The sequence below is a fragment of the Poecilia formosa genome, unplaced genomic scaffold, assembly GCF_000485575.1.
Source record: "Poecilia formosa unplaced genomic scaffold, Poecilia_formosa-5.1.2 Scaffold239, whole genome shotgun sequence".
Lineage (NCBI taxonomy): Eukaryota > Metazoa > Chordata > Actinopteri > Cyprinodontiformes > Poeciliidae > Poecilia > Poecilia formosa.
Genome location: NW_006800178.1, coordinates 86417 through 103871, shown reverse-complemented (window position 1 = coordinate 103871; position 17455 = coordinate 86417). Strand labels below are relative to the sequence as shown.

At 42.7% G+C, this 17455-nt stretch overlaps 1 protein-coding gene across 1 annotated transcript in view; it reads left to right on the top strand.

Annotated features, from left to right (window-relative positions):
- The window catches only part of itgb5 (integrin, beta 5), a 53570-nt gene that overhangs the window by 5026 nt on the left and 31089 nt on the right, over positions 1–17455 (top strand). The window contains exons 5-11 of the mRNA XM_007569267.2: positions 869–1037; positions 2942–3103; positions 4298–4393; positions 4488–4577; positions 6988–7122; positions 13958–14132; positions 16284–16538. Coding sequence (XP_007569329.1) covers positions 869–1037; positions 2942–3103; positions 4298–4393; positions 4488–4577; positions 6988–7122; positions 13958–14132; positions 16284–16538 — 1082 coding nt within the window. The remainder of the gene's footprint in view (positions 1–868; positions 1038–2941; positions 3104–4297; positions 4394–4487; positions 4578–6987; positions 7123–13957; positions 14133–16283; positions 16539–17455) is intronic.

The following is a 17455-nucleotide window of genomic DNA, read 5'->3' as shown; positions in this document are numbered from 1 at the left end:
CATCACTACTCCCAGGTTTCGGGCCTGATCGCTGGTTTTCAGTTGTAATAACTGAAGCTGTGCATTAACTCTAGTTCGCTCCTTTTTAGGTCCAAAGATAATAACTTCAGTTTTGTTTCTGTTCAGCTGGAGAAAGTTTTGGCACATCCACACATTTATCTGTTCTAAGCACCTATTCAGTGATTGGAGGGGTTCAGAGTCACCAGGTGACATCGTGATGTAGAGCTGTGTATCATCCGCGTAGTTATGGTAGCTGATCTTATTTCCTGCTATAACCTGAGCCAGTGGGAGCATATAAATATTGAAAAGAAGGTTACATCCCGGCTCAGTTGAGTGTGTTGTGTGTTTGTGTGTGTGTGAATGACATTGTGCTGACCCCAGCTGCCTCCTGTCATTGCTGTGTGAGTGATACTTTTTTTTTTGCATTTTGATCAGCTCAGGCCTCAGCACATCACTAATATGTAACATAACTGGTGGGTTCAGGCACGGTCAGGAAAAAACAGAAGCCTTGTGACTTTATACTTTACATTTAAAATATAATGCAGCAGCAAATAACACATGTTTTTCAATTTGGCATTGTCATATTTAGCTTAGAGTAATAGTAGGAAAGGCCCTTCAGTTACTGCATCAGAAATATAGCAGTAAGTTATTTTTCTCTGCTTGTAAAATTTCTACAACTAAACAATTGGATCGGTGCAACTCTTACCTTTTGATACCTTTTATTAACTGATTTGGATAATAATCAGGTATATTATTATTTTGTTCTGAAGCCAAAAGCTTTGGGACTTAAAAGATAATATGTACTGCTTAGCGTGCTTTTATTGTTTAATTCCAGAGGCTGACGTTCTGTCCGCGTCTCCCTGTACAGATACAAGCTCTTCCCAAACTGCGTGCCCACCTTCGGTTTTCGCCACATCCTCTCTCTGACGGACAAAGTGGACCGTTTCAACGAGGAGGTGCAGAAGCAGATGGTGTCCCGGAACCGAGACGCTCCAGAGGGCGGCTTCGACGCCATCCTGCAGGCCGCCGTGTGCAAGGTGACGTCGCGCCACCTACCTTAATCTTACTTGAAATGCTCCCAGTGACGGTGCAAAGTTGTGTCGGACATGCAAAGTGCCACGGTTACAGGCAGGAAGCTGAATGTGGTGCAGCTGCTGGATCAGGAGGACGAGGCGCTCGCAGGCCCAGTCACATCCCGCCTTCCACCCCCACTTTAATTGTTTTCTAAGGGAAGAGAATGACTTGCCTTGTAATTACCTGGAGCTGCTGTCTTTCAAATAGTTGCTGCTTGAAGGTGGTACTCAATCTGAAGGTCCGATTTAGTCTCAGCACGGCTTCTAGGTGCAGATTGTTTTGCAGGAATACAGAGAAATTCCTCCAAATGGGGCAGGGGAATTTAAAACTTTAAGACTTCAAATGTAGTCACTGTCACTTCCCTGCAAAAACAGAAATAAAACATAAATGTTCTGCAGTCCTCAGCATATTTATATGTTGAGGTTTTTTTTTGGCTTTTTTTTGTTTGTTTTTTATTTATGTTTGTCAGCATTTCTTTATGTTGCTCTGGGCTGTGGAGTGTAAGCGCTGACATTAGCATTGGAAACGTTTGTGCTGCTGCTATTTGTTTAGCATTGACATGCTTGAATAGCATTGCTGATATGCTAACTCCTTTTAGCACAACTTGAACACAACAATAGTTTTCCAGCATCCCATCAGATTGATTTTTGGAATCAGAAATGAACCTCCAGTGAGCCGGCAGAATCTGTTTGCAGATGTCAGTTGTGCGGCAGACTCACAGGCGTACCAGATACGGGAATATAAAGGTTCCATGCGGAACCTTTGTGTGCAGAAAAAAAAAACAATTACTCTAAAAATATAATTTTAAGCAGTTCTACCATAAAAACTGATCATGTAGAAGTTATAAATGCGCTCAGTGGTTGATGTTGCTGGTATTTTATTTTAAAACAAAGTCAAAAAGATTATTTTCACAGGTTTTTTTTTAAATCTAACTGCTGAAGATTATTTTCACTCTGTAACAACTTCTACAAACAAGAGTGTGTGTTAGCAGCCGACCTGCTTTGGCATATATATGGTGTGTTCAGTGACTTGAAAAAGATAGTTTTATTTTAGTTTCCATGTAGCCGGTCGCCACACATCCACTTTCCAGCATATGTGCTACATTTAACCCTCATCTGCTTTGATTCCTCAGTGAGGCTTCGACTCCCTCAGGTTTGCTTCTTTATTTGCCAAACATTAGATTAAATTTAAATGTTTCTACTTCTGCAGCATTGTCGAGAAATACAAACGGCTGTGTTGGGATGTGTCACAGGATTAAAAATGTTTAACGTGTTTGGGTCGAACAATATTTTGATTCATAAAGTGCTGCTGTCATGTTCTGCGTATGAACAGAAATAATTACATATGTGGGAATAGTAGATGAGCCGCTTTGCTTTGACACAAACAGTGTTTGATGCACAGAGCAGAGTTTCTTCCCACAACAGTGTGTGTGTTGTTGGTGTTCAGAGGGTTCTGATCGGGCCGCCCACCGCTCTGAGAACTTTACATAGAGAACAAAAGAGCTACAAAAGGCTTCTCTCTGCTGATTGGGTGAAACGCTGTTTCTTTAGCACCATGATGCATTAGTCAGCAGTCTGTGAGCCCTGCCTGTTGTTTCCTGGTGATAATAGCCTGAACTGAGTCTTTTGTAGAAAGGTGTGTGTGTGTGTGTGTGTGTGTGCGGACTAGTGGTTCTCACGCTTTCTAGAAAGAGGGAAGGGGTGACTGTCAGTGACCTTTCGGTAAACAAAACTAAACCAGAGAATAAAATCCTAATCCTGAGTTGTTGTTTTTTTTTATATGTTCAGGCTTTGCTAACCTTTACTGATCAGCAATTCCTGTAGAAGTTCCAGTGACTGTAACAGTTCATCCTGCTTGACACCGGCAGGAGGAGATCGGCTGGAGGAAGGAGGCCTACCACCTGCTGGTGTTTGCCACGGACGACGTGCCGCACCTGGCTCTGGACGGCCGGCTGGGGGGGCTGGTCCAGCCTCACGACGGCCGCTGCCACCTCAACGACCACAATGAGTACAGCGCCTCCACCAAGATGGTGAGACAGACAAAAAGCCCCAGAACACCTCAGTGACCAAGAGAAACTTAAACACCATCTGAAATGTCTAAAACCAGAAGTTGATGACTTTATAATCCTTCTGGTGGACTCCCAGTTTACCTGGGGTTAGGGGCCACAGTTACACACAAGCAGCTAAAATCTGCAAATACATGAGATTTCCTCTGAAAATACTTATTGCTGTCTATTTTAACGGTGAATCATCCTAGTTACTGAGGAGAAGGCGGTTGATCTCGTTCTCTTGCTTTGTGAAGACATTTTGCCTCTCACTCAGAACGCTTCTTCAGTTCCAAATATGTATGGGACTTGCAAGCTTGCTATCGTCATAGCGACCACGCTAACAGGGCCATTGAAGTCACTCATGATCTATTCAGATCAACATTTGGCTCCTTGTTGCTTGACGATCCAAACATGTCCCTGATGACGCCGTGTGAGTGGCTCTGATTCCGCCCTGCTGAACCGCCGCCGATGGAGACGAGCCAAGACTGCTGGGTAGGCGTTGGAATGATGAAATCTACCTCTGTTTAACGTTGGTTGGCCGGAGAGGTCAACCACTGAGTCACTTTCACATGGAATTGACCAAATGTTCTGTAAGCTTTTCACCACTTCTTCAAAGAAGAAACTTCCCTCGTTTCATTTTTTAAAAAAAGTCCAGGTGTCCCCACATGAGACATTAACCAAACAACAACGCAACTTCCTCAGATTTCAGCAGAAAGTCTCCTGCTGTCTGGAATCATCAAACCCTACCAAGAAAAGTGATGAGTCTGCCTCCGCCATGCTCTCCGTGACCCGTCTGCTGTTTGTCCTCTAATGTTCTCTAACAAACACCTGAAGGCAGAAACGGGACAGCTGGATTCATACTGAGGTTGAACTCCACACAGACGGACTCCGTTTCCCAGCTGGGTGACTTCTGTTCTGGCCGCAGCGTTTTGCTCCTGATCTGTTGGATTCTGCCTGTAAATCAGATCAGAGACACCAGAGCGTCCAGAGATAATGAACACATCACAGTGCGAGACGTAGGAGGGTGGAGCGGCGACAACATCTCCACATTAACGTTTATCCTGAGGTCAAAAGTTCACTGCGAGCTTCAGAGCGTTGTCTGATCTGAACTGTAATTCATTGGCAGCACATGTGGACCCAATACCCACAATGCCTCATGATTCTCCTTCTCTGCAGGACTATCCATCTCTGGCTCTGCTGGGAGAGAAGCTGGCTGAAAATAACATCTTCCTCATCTTCGCCGTGACCAAACGGCTCTACGTTATTTATAAGGTATGCTTCATCTCCCTGTAGGCGTCCACCAGCGTCTTTGTTCGCAGCGTTTTGACGCTTCTCTGATCTGGTTCTATTGATTTCATGTTTTCAGAATTTCACAGCTCTCATACCTGGAACCACAGTGGAGATCCTGGATCAGGACTCGAAGAACGTCATCCAGCTGATCATTGCCGCCTATAACGTGAGTGGAGCGAGCCCAGCTTCCTGTTTGTGTTTGTGTGGGTCTGCTCAGGACGCAGCCATCTGATAAGAGGAGGGGGAGGACGGCAGAAGCAGATCCTTCCTCATGAACCTCACTGTTCTGTTAACGGAGTCTGCAGACGACTCAACTACATGTTCCAAACGGGCAAAGAATGTTCTAGAAAAGTCAGACATTTATTTTCAGACAGCATGAATCTAATAAGATCTGTCTCACCAGCTGTTAAACCCCTCAGTATTCACCTGTCTGCTTCAAAGACATATAAACCTGATTGACATTCCATTTTTCAACAGATATGATGTTGGCTGCAGCTGTCAGATTGATTATTTTTTATTTTTTTTAGACTTGTGAAGACACTGTCGCAGTAATCAATGCAGCTAAAGATAAATGCGTGGATGAGTTTCTCCAGATCGTTGTGGAACATCAGTCCTCTAATCCTGGAGATGTTCTTCAGGTGATAGAAGGCCGACTTTGTAACTGTCTTTATGTGGCTCTGAAGGTTCAGGTCAGAGTCCATCACTACTCCCAGACTTCGGACCTGATCTCTAGTTTCTTGCTGTGATAACTGAAGCTGTTATCAGATCAGCTGACTCTAGATCATCCTTTTGACTTGGTTTTAGAATACCATCAACACTGAATTGACTGTATTGTTTGTTTCTGTTCAGCAGTAAGAGCTGTTTGAATGCAGGTGCTTTTTTGGTCGTTGAATTAACAAAATATTACTTTAGCATCGCTTGATCATTTGTAGCAGGTGATGGAGCTAAAAACACCAACGTGAAAAAAAATCAGTCCTTTCTGCTGGACTCGACCTCATACAGACCAGGGATGATCTGCTGATTATTTCATTGATTACCCGATTAATAATTGCAGAGCAAATGGTGCCTACTAAAAGATTTGGGTGATTTTTTTCTTTTGTTTTTTTATGCATAATATTTTTAACTAGATTTTTCATCTGAAATGCATATTTATTGTCCAGTTTTGGCTTACCTACCGCTGTGAGTGGGTGTTCTAAATTAGTTGACGATTATTTCAATAATCATTCATCACAATTAACTTTTTGAGCCCTAACCTGGATCTTGGTGTCGTGATGGTAGTGATGAGGTCTCAGCAGCAGGTCGGTTCCTCTGGCATGTGATCGGCCGTGTTGGTGATGAAATGAAGCGCTACGGCTCACGGGAGGAGCTGTAGGAACCCACGTGTCAGCAGGACACACACATACTGAAGCAGCGTCAGTGTGTGTGCGTGTCCTGTTGGACTCTGTATTAAATACCCAACTACCTCCAGTGTTTTTCTCTGAGTGCAGCATGTTCCTCTTCTTCCTGTCTGGGCTCTAAATTGAAGCCAGACTCTCATCTGATTGGGTCTTTATGAAACGCGTTTTCACGAAGCGGTGCGTGTGTGCAGCTTCGCCTCATGTTTTCCTGCGTGGGCGTGCAAAAAGTTCTCCTCAGCCGGGCACAAGCCGCCTTTAGTTTTGACCTCTGATGTGTGTCAGAAGCGGGTTCGGTGATCTTTGACACACGGCGGCATTAACATTCCAGCTGCCACGTTGTATCAAGCAGCCTGGGGTCAGCGGCTGCAGGCGGCGCTCCCTCGGCGCGACGGCGTCCAGGGTCAGAGCAGGGTCTCCACGTCTCCTCCATGTGCGTGGGAATGCCTCTCATTTGTTCTGGGCACAGTTCAGCTGCAGCTGCATGCGGCTGTTTGCAGCACTCCACTTGCAGCCTGCATCCACGTGCAACGCTCATAGTTGTGGTCAAATTGAGTGTAAAAAAAACACATTCCTCATGTTTCTATTCCACTCTATTATTCACCCAGAGACACGCAGGCATGAAGCAGCAGGATGGGAGCCATGTTGTCAATGTTCCTCCACTTCCAGAACAGCTGCTCAAAGTCCTCTCCTGCTTTAGAAATCATCTTGGACAAATAAAAAACAACAAAAAAAAACCAAATCACAACATGTCAGTCCGCATCGATGATTATTGATTAGTTTTTTGTATTGAATATCTGAATTACTGCCAAACTTCCGCCTTTTCTGTTTTCTCCTAAATTTTCTCTCAAACTCATTTCTCACTTCACTGCACACTGCCTTTTTTTTTTTTTTGAAGCACGTTTGAGGCTGTGCAAGTTGCTCAATAGGTTGTTGCTAGATTACCAAAGAGTGAGTTAGTTGACGCCACCCACCTTGCCTGGCTCACTGTGAGCTGGTTGAGCCGTTCCTCTGCCTACATCTCCCAGAATGCTGTGTGGTTCTGGATCAGAGTTCAGTGAAATTATTGAATTCTGTCGGATGTATTATCTATTGATATTGATTACGTGTCTATCACAATATATTTTATTGATTTATTGCCCAGCCGTTAATCATCTATTTCTAACCTTTTTGTACCTGCAGAACATTCGGTCCAAAGTGGAGCTAACTGTGTCGGACCACCCCGAGGACATCAACCTGTCCTTCACTGCCACCTGCCAAGATGGGAAGCCGCTGCCAGGTTTCAGGAAGTGTGCAGACTTAAAGATTGGAGAAACGGTGAGTCCTTCTCCAAATTTCCCACTCGCACTCTAAATGTTTTATTACGCGGTGAGCCACAGAGAAACCTCTCAGAGATCTTCCAGCCTGGCAGTGCTTTCTGCTTTGGGGTTATGAAAACTTTATCACTGGCTTCCTCTGGTCACCATTAAGACCTAAACCACTCACACTGCAGCACAGTCCAAGAGTAATCTCCAGTTTCACGACCTGTATCTGATGAATGCTGCTGCATTTCTATTTTTAATTAAACATTGCATGCAGATTATAGCTTATTGTTTCCCAAATTACAGCTTTTGACTAGCAGATGACAGCTAACTGGCTGGCAGGCTACTGATTTGAGTGCATGACAGTATGGTGTGATTACAGCTGATTGGTGGCTGATGGTCTAATTTTTACTTTTACTTGAATGACACAATAAAGCTTTGAGGTGTAAAATTTCATTTGCAAATATTCTTTACAGTTTCTGTGTATTTAAAGAGACAACTTCCCTCTGATTCAGCTGGTTGTGCTGCTTCCAGACCTCTTTTACACTACCTGTTTCTACTGAACAGGGGTTACCAATCATGTTATGCTACTAACAATGCTATGCTGGTAGGTTACTGTATTATGCTAGCAATTTGCTAACCTTGCTAGCAGGTTAATTACCACACTGTACTAGGAGGTTACTAACAGCACTATGCTAGCAGGGTACAAACCGTGCTAGCAGGTTACTAACTATGCTAGCAGGTCGCTAACTGCACTACGAGGCTATTTTGTACTAGCAGGTTAATAACTGTGCTGTGCTACCAGGTTATTATCCATGCTGTGCTACCAGTTTACTAAAAATGCTAGCAGGTTGCTAACCACACTGGGAGATTATTTTGCACTAGCATGTTACTACCCTCGCAGTGCTATTAGGTTATTAACCGCACTAGCAGGTTATTTCACACTAACAATTTCCTAAACACAATATGCTAGCCAGTTACTAACAGCGCTATGCTAGCGGGTTACTAACTGTGGTAAGAGGTTACTGCATGCAGGATTCACCCATCAGTTTCCAAACACCTGTTCTCAGCCAGGCTGATCCAACTGGATAGCATTCTGCTATGCCTTCCTGCTAACAATAACCTGAGCAAGCAGGTTATCTGATCAAACCTGTTAGATCTTCTAGTCCTTTCCTGCTACACCAGGGCAGGAAGAGAAGGCTTTATGTTACTAAATGTAACAAAATTTAACAGGAGAAGTGTGAAATAAGTTATCACAGTGAAAAAGGCTGATTAATTACATTAGTTTTTTTTTGCACTTTGTTATAAAGATGCAGATCACTGATGTTTAGCTTGTTAAAACAAAACAAAAAAAAGGAAAGGAATTGCCTGAATCAAGCCAGTCAGAAGACCTTGAGTGCTGTTCTCACTGCTCACAGAAACTTTGTCATCCACTAGAAATCTTTCTGAATGTTTTGGCTACATTGTTATCTTTTCTTCACCCTTCAAACTCGTACATTTGTTACTAAGCTAGCATATCTAGATATGCTAGATATCTAGATATCTAGATATCTAGATATCTAGATGTATTTGCCTGTTTGAACATGCTCACTTTAACCACCTTTGTGGTTCTGATTTCTGTCTGAACCTTTCTTTAAACACGACAAATGACTTTCTGCATTCTTAGTAACAAACAACCTGCCACGCCTACCTGTTGAATGTTCCAGGAAAAACAAAAAGTATTTAATCTGCATTCAGGCTCTTGTCAAATGACTAAGTGTTGCCGTTTGTCAGCTCGGGCTCTATCTTGCAGTCATGGTATTACCAGAAACTGTTAAAAACTCTGCCTTTTCAGCTCGAGGTGTTTTTTTGTTGTTGTTTTTTTTAAACTGACAAGAAGTCACCAACATTAGCTGAAACTGATCAGTTTTCACCAGTTTTTGCTCCTGCGGCACATTTTCAAACCTAATGCCTGGTCCGATTTCAAGTAGTTAAGTTGTCAGTTCTTTTTCTTTCAGTCGATGGAGGGGATGTCCTTCCGCTGTGGTAGTTATTTGATTCAGCTCCTGTTCTGTTTGCTGTAGCCATGCGGACTGTTGGCATAAATGTCATTTCTACCTGTGCTGAAGCCCCCATATTTAAACCTGTTGCTCTTGGTGTGAAACCATCATACACAGGAGCTTGTAGATGTTGAGATCTTTGCTCATAACGGAGACAAAGCATATCTCCTTGACTGTGTGGAACCTCTTTGTCATTCCTCCAAACCAGTTCACGGTACTGTTTATTTTACACCAAGGTTTTGGGGAAGGCCACACAATAAATCACATCACAATTTCCATTGTAATATTATGTTCACAAACAATATCATAGACCTGCTTTCGTGCTGTATTTGGTGGACTGTTCAGACTGAACTGTAATGCATTTACATTCTGCAGGACAATAATAGTCTCGGTCTGTTGAAGGCCCATTTGCTGAGATGCTAAGATGGAGTTTAGTAAGGAAATCATGTTGACGGGGAAAAGAGGGTGAAACGTATCTGTTAATTGCTATCAGTTGTTTGATTAAAATGATATGCATATGCAAATTGCATGCATGCATAAGGTTATGTTTAAGAGCTCATTAGGTTTCAACTGCAATAAAATACCAACTTTAATACTTAGCATGGTGATTATGCCTCACTTATAACTGATGTCCTAAGTGCTGCAGTATTTATTCTTGATTAATAGTGACAGTTTGTCACTGTCAGGATGTCGGCTAAGTCGGAGTCTCTGATACAGGCGCGCCACCAGGGATGATTTATATCCCTGCTAGCACCCAGAACCACAGGGAATAATTGTCCAAACATGCAATGGCTCAATGACTCAACAAAAAAAATTGATGAACAAAAGTTGACAAGAAAAACAAATCGGAGCTAACCGAACCGATCTGCCCCAACATGCTGCCGCCGCTGTGAGCAGCTCATTCCTGCAGAATTGAACCAAATATAAATGTACTAATGAAAATATGTTTCTGTTGGCATTTCTTTGATTCGGTGGACTCGGGAATCAAAGAGTCCTGAGTCTCTGGTTCTGGTTCTGGTTTCACCAGAACCAGAACCAGAACATGGGGAAGCAGCATTCAGTTCTAATCTAATCTGGAACGAGCTTCCAGAAACGCCCAAACACCCGAGTTCCTTTAAATCTAGACTAAGCTGCTTCTGATTCATAACTGAGGATTTTGATCAATATATTTGCTTGGTGATTTTGATTATGGATTTTGATCGAATGTAATGTTTTGCTTATTTCATGATTTGTGACTGAATTATGTTTTATGGTGTAAAGCACTGAGAAGTGCCTCGTAGTTTAAATGTGTTATACAAACTAACTTGACTTGACTTGAGTCTGCAGACAGGAGTTACGATATATCTAATGAACATCTAATGAAATGTTTCACTGGCTGTCGGAGGAGATTGATGTGCATCTGAAAGGCTTTCATGGTCACTTTTTATTCCGTTTGAGGCTGGGATGAGATTTGAATCTGTTGTTGATGCTGAGAGGAGGGCCAGGCTCTAACATGCAGCCTCACAGTGAGGAATCCTCCTCTCTGTCCCTCCACTAGGATGCTTTATTTCGCTGGGCTGCTTTGGGATGGGAAAAGCTGGTGAATGAGCCCTGACAATTCAGCCTGGATGAATGGAGAGGGGCTCTCGGGTGATGTCTTTTATCCTGCTGGAGGCCAGTGTTCTCCCTGTTTTCTTAGGAAACGGGGGGCTGCCGCCTGCTGCTGCATTTCAATGGTGACCCATAGAAGCGGGCCGGACCGGGCCTGACCTGTGAGACCGCCCGGCATGAAGGGAATCAGAATGCTGGCCGGGCCGCTTCGCCCTGGCATCAGAAGTAGTAAACGGCTGCTTTTATTTCAATGCAGATGCTTTTTAGTCTAAGCAAATCTGCATCATTTGAGTTTAGTTGTGTGTTGCTTTGTTTGACCCAATTCTCTCGTTTTATAGCAGTTAATTGAATTTAGGGTAGTCATAAGGATTCCATCATTCGGTAAGATGTGTCCATGGTAACCCCCCACCCCCTTCCCCACACACACTCCCATCCCAACCCCTCTTCTTATATCACGAGTTTCTTTAACCCAACCACTTCCTGTTACTACTTCCACCTCCAGTCTCTCTTTCATTAAACCTCAGAGTAACTTGGATTTCATTCTGGTTCTTTCTATGGATCAAATCATTAAAACAAAACACACAGATGTTCTCGCTAAAGTCTCTCACTGCTGTGCCTAACCGTCTTCTTTCTTGCCCCCATCAGCGTGTCACATCCTCTCAGTTCTCTCAATGAGCCACATGATTGTGTGGACCATTCTCCTCCTGACTCACATTTACAGTAAATTTAATTGTGAGCCTCGTTAGCTTGTTAAGCTTCCCGCGTTGGGGCAGAGGGGGTTTCTGTGTGTCATGTGACCAAGCCTCTTCCTGTCCTGATTCAGCTCCGATGGTTTGCTGCACCCCCCTCCCTCCGGAAACTGCCCTGAAATCCGCCTGGGCATTTAGATCCTGACATCAGAAAAGATAACGGAGCAATCAGTTACCTGCCTGTGTATAAATAAATAAGAGATTAGCCTAGAATCTGAGAGTTTTCATGGAAATGGCCGTCTTTGCTTAAAAGCGTCTGAGTAAAACTGGATTATTGAGAATTTTCTTAGTATGACAATTAATATTGAATTAGAGCAGCTGCTTCACAGACACAGTAGCTTCCATTAACCAGAGAATCGTGCAATTTAAAAAAAACATACAGGATGAGCTTCAAAGAATATTTTGTATCATTTATTATTGTGGAGGACTTTTGGTTCACTCTTCTTTGGAGTTGTCCTTGACCTAATTAGAAGTTAAGAAACATGTAACTAAGTAATGAAAGACAAATGCAGCTGAAAGTTACTGAAGAGACGCATCATTTACGGGACGGGATGCACAAATATGGAAATTTGAACGGATGAATAATATTGCTGTTATAGCCGATATTTATTGAAGTTTTACACATTTCTTCAACATTGTAAAATGTTAATCATCCCTCTTCTGTGGCTGTAGTTTGATTTTTTTTCATGTCATTTTGGCTTTAGATAAACCTTTAGGTAATGTTGCTTTTCTCACAGAGACAAACTGAGGTGAACACAGCGAGGATAAAGGAGCTCCTGGTCTGTTCAGAACTTGTTCTGGCCTTTCCTCGTGCTGATGTCTCGTATTGTGAACCCACTGCTAGGAACCAGTGGGCTCCTGGCTTTGCATGGTCTGCAGCTGTCGTCATTTATTTATTTTTTCCCACTTGTGAATAATCTTTCTCAAGGCAGAACGATGAACTCTAAACAGTTTGAAAATGGACTCTGATCAACAAACACCCTTATAGAGGTGCTCCCATGTTTATGTAGCCATGTGTTTGATCAGATCAGTGTTTTCTGCTCATTAGTCTGTATTTTGGCTTTTATTTATTAAAAAAAAAACATGATTGCTGTAATTTACCTCATCTTTAAGTCCTGGTAAACTGTAGATGTGTTTCATGCTCATTTAGTGACACCTAAGCTGGTAAAATGTTTTTGTTTTTTTTTTCTACAGTAACTTTCAAATTTTCCTCACCCACAAAAACAAAATAAAAGTAGAAACGGTCTTCCCTAAGAACATGTTCTGTCATATAGGACACACTGAGGTCTGTGGGATTTGTTTTCTGCTCTCTGCCACTTTTCTTGGCTTTGGAAATAAACACTGAATATGTCTACTCAGATTCAGATTATAAGATGAATTGTTCGGTGTTGACAGACTGTAAGTAACCTGATGCCTGGTTGGTTTTTTTAAGTAAATCCATTTATTAGAAATTTTTTGAGTAGCATTATTAACTTTTGTCTGTTTAGACCCTTAAAGCAGAATGTTTCTGTATTTCCTCTTTCTCATTGCTCAGCAGGGTGTGTATAAATAGGCTCTGTGATACGGATACAAACACCCTTTAATTAGAGTTGGACTCTGCTGTTATCTCAGAACTCTGGTTTGGATCCAGAAGCGTCTCTGTGCTTCACTTTCATGACTGGAACCGTCTCTGGGATGGATGATGTTTGCTAAAAAACATTCTCAGGATTTCCTTCCTCAGTGTAATCAGATGGATGTTGGTTGTGTGTCCCAGAGTCACACCAACAGGCCGGGGGTCACACAGGGTTCACCCTAAGGCTGTGTAATAATATCGATTTTGCGATATATATCTATATTTTCTTTCCTAGGAAAAAAATCGATATTCATCCGCAAGTATCATAACATCCAACTGTCACCTTGCTCACTCACTGCTTGCTTCGCCGGGAGAGTGATTAGGTCATCAGGTTTAGAGTGATTCCTTCAGATGTTAAGTGTCAAGGTTAAAAAGGTATCAAACTATTCAGAGCAGGGTGCTTGGTGCACTTTATTTATTTTATAAATCCATGTAAGCTACAGTTTGTACTGTTTCAATTAAAAGAAACATGTTTTCTCACCACTTCTTTGATTCTTTTTGTCCAGCTGTCGACTTTAAGTCCATGTCCAACCAGAGCCACGTATTGTGTAGTTGGTGCTTTTAGTCAGTTTTCAGTTAAATTAATTCAATCCAACTCTATAACGGTCACAAAATGTCACCAAAATCACTCTGGCCCTCTGAAATCTTTCAGAAAATTGCAAAGTGTATTGACTTGTATCGTTTCCTGAATATCACAATATATATCGTATCGTGAGCAGAATATTGTGTATCGTATTGTGAGATTACTGTATCACTACAGCCCTAGTTCACCCCACCCTCCACCCTTTTTTGCTTTTGGGGAAAGAAAGAGGAGCGCTGTGTGGCTTTTTGCGCTCTAATGACTGTTTGTCTTGTTGGCAGGTCTCCTTCGATGTGAGTGTGGAAGCTCGGAGCTGCCCGCCCCGCGGCACCGACCAGACCTTCACCATAAAGCCGGTGGGGTTTAAGGACCGCCTGGAGGTAGCTGTGAACTATCAGTGCGACTGCAGCTGCAGCCGGACGGCGCAGGTCAACAGCAGCCTCTGCAACTCTATCGGTACGGTCATCAAACACACATTACACCCTGGTCAGATCCAGTGACACTGAACATAAAACGTTTCTGTTGGACAGGGGTGGCAAGTGAAGGAATGAGAGATATGCTACTTAAAGGGGCAGTGTTATCTAACATCGTCTTTTTTGAGCTTTTCATCATGTTATAATTTCATTCTCTCATCAAAACACACCTTGTGTTGCCTTCAGTACCTTTTTATGCATGTGTGGGAAATCCTTCAATCTCCCATGGCAACTACTCAGCTGTGTGAAACACCTGGGTGGACCAAGCTCCACATCAGCTCCACCTCAAACTGGAGGTTTGATGCTTCCTCCTCAGAGAGCAGCCGTCCCCCACGGCTCCCCCACTCAGTAATGTAGTTGTTTTTCTTTCACATGTAAAACCCTTTTGAAGTTTTCTACGATTTTCACATTGTATTCCTACAAAACAATCTGTCTATTTTGTAAACATTTCATGCTTAGTTTAATGTTCTCAAAGTTTTTTTTGTGATTTTAGTGTTTTTTTCTGTTTTGGCCTGCGAGTGCTCTTAAGTAGATCATTTTACGAAACGTTTGGAGACTCCTGGGTTAGTATAATCTGTTGGGTGATTACAAAAAACCCCCAAATATGCTCAATTAAAAATATATTTTTTACATGAAACCCCGATTACATAAACCAAGGCTTACTGCCGTTTCCCTTTTCTATAATTGGAACGGTGGGCTGGGATATTCACAGGAAACTGCTGGAAATGTTCTCATCCCTGCAACATGAAACAGAAAACTCAGAGGGCCTGAAAATGTGATGAGTCACTAAAACGAGCGGTTCCTCTGAACACAACGCCATCAAGATAACTGAGCCAGAACAGACTGAGCATCAGGACGATGAAGGTCACACAGCAGGTTGGAGCTCAGATCAGTCAGGCTGGATGAAATTGTGATGGCGGATAATTAGCAAAGATTTCTCAAAATTATATTAAAGGGGAACAATGTAAAGCTGCATTAAATATTTACATTAAAAGCCATAAAAGCTAATTGTGTTTATGAAAAAAAAAATGTCTTTAAGCTAGAAAATATAACACTTTTATTATTCTAACAGTTGAGCCCAAAATAATTTTCCTTTGATTCTGTTATGCAGAATCCATAATGGAGATCGGTTTAAGTTCACTTTTAGAGCTTTAAGGTCAACACTTTCCCCTAAATCTAACATTTTCTTGTCATGAGCGGACACAGCAGCTCTTCTTTTGTCTTTGACAGTTTGGATTTTTCTTTTCTTTCCATGTGTCACTTTGTTTCCACTTCAGAACATTTTCTCCTCTAAATCTGTACCTGTAACATCTTAACACTCCAACTTGACTAATACATGAATATGAACCTTCATTCAGCTAACAGTCTGTGGCAGACCATGGAAATGGACCCTCTCAGATACTTTCCATCTGATCTGACTCAGTTTCTTGCGTTTTGCAATGAAAACTGGGCAAAAAGTTCAGTTTGTAGATGTTTGCAGCAGGTAGAGACATAAACCACACGACACGCAGCTCTAACAGACTGAGTCAGTTCTTATTAGTGCTACAATTCAAACTTTATTTGGAAAAACGTATGAAAATAAGCATAACAATTGGGCATTTTCTTGTGTTCTACCAAATAAAATCCCAATAAAATGCAATTTAAGTTTGAGGTTATAATGTGATAAACTGTCACATACCCAGCTGCTGCTGCGATGAGCTGATCAGTGTTCTCCACTTCATCCAGTTGTAGACAGGGATGTGAAGTAACCTTGTCTTTTTAATAAGAAAAACACTCAAAGCTGTTTCAGTTAATGGCCGCTTTGACGTGATTATGAAGAGATTCTCAGCTGAAATTCTGAGCTTTTCTTAAACTATTTTTAAACAGCTTTTTCTTCTTACACTTTACAACTTGGAGGAAAACCCAGTGACTGAGCGGGACTGATGGGTAACAAGGTCTGAGACTAATCAGGAATGTTCTGGTCTGAGGCAGAAACCTTGAAGATTAGGATGCCTCTCAGATAGAAGATAATGTCTAAGAAATAGTCCAGTTATCTGCAAAAAAAACCCTACAAAGATAAAGGTTTTTGCATTTAAGAAGTACTGCACTGAGTGCTGTGATGGAGTGGACCCTGACCAAAGCCTCCACCCTGCAGGCATGTACAACTGCGGGACCTGCCGGTGCGAGCCGGGCTACCTGGGCGCCCACTGCGAGTGCCAGGAGGGCGAGGCCAGCAGCATGTACCTCAGCGCCTGCCGGGAAGCCGAGGGCAAGCAGGTCTGCAGCGGCCGTGGAGAGTGCAGCTGCAACCAGTGCCTCTGCTACGAGTCCGAGTTCGGGAAGATCTACGGAAGCTTCTGCGAGTGCGACGACTTCTCCTGCGCCAGACACAAAGGCGTCCTCTGCTCAGGTAGGAACGTCTTTTTTCCTTTTACCTTTCAGATCTGAGGCAGCAGAGCAGGTCTTCATGCTAACATCCCAGTTTATTTCAGGTCTCATAGCGGGGGCGTGCCGAGGTAGCTCCGCTGTGTTGGTCCTGATTTGTTCTCCTTGTAGACTTTTGTTCATAATTTGCTTGGCCGAGTCGCTGCATGTTTGGACAGTTTGGTGTGCAATTGGATGGATTTTTGTTAAGATGTGAAACCGTGGCAACAGTTACTCATTGTTAATGAACTGTGGAGCTCATTAGTGTTTCCAAAGTTCAAACAAGACCTGAACTGTGACCTGAAGTCCCAGAGGGGTTGTAAAACGAGGCTTCATGGATACAGAGCAGAGAGAGGAGGAAGTTCAAAGCATTTCCTCAACCAATCAGATCCCGTCTCCAGGTTCTCTGCCTGGCTTCCAAACCATACAGCAGGGGGTTTATGGAGGAGCACCAGAAGCAAATGAGCTGGATTAGCAGTTCATGCTAACAACTAGTGGCGTCCCCAGGACATGTTACTGTGGGATATTGTCTGTACTGCCTTGTCACTGATCTGTTGGCATGTCGCTACAGTCGTACAGCAACCGTCTTCAGATCTCTGCAGAACCTTCCGACCCACAGCATCACAATGTGATGATGTGTAACCGTGCAACACATCATAACAACCACTTTTTGAAGTTTCTTTGAGGATGTGACTTGTGACATTTAATTTCCATTTGGGATAAATTAAGTGTTTTTTAGTTTAACTGAATTGAGGGTTTGGGTTCGTGGAGAAGTGTTGGTGAACTGAGCTGTGGCTCCTCAGCTTCCTGATATACATCTAGCCCTTCCTCACTACTGTTTGTTTTTGAAACTTCTTCTGTCTGGTAGACATTCTGTGTGTGTGTGTGTGTGTGTGTGTGTGT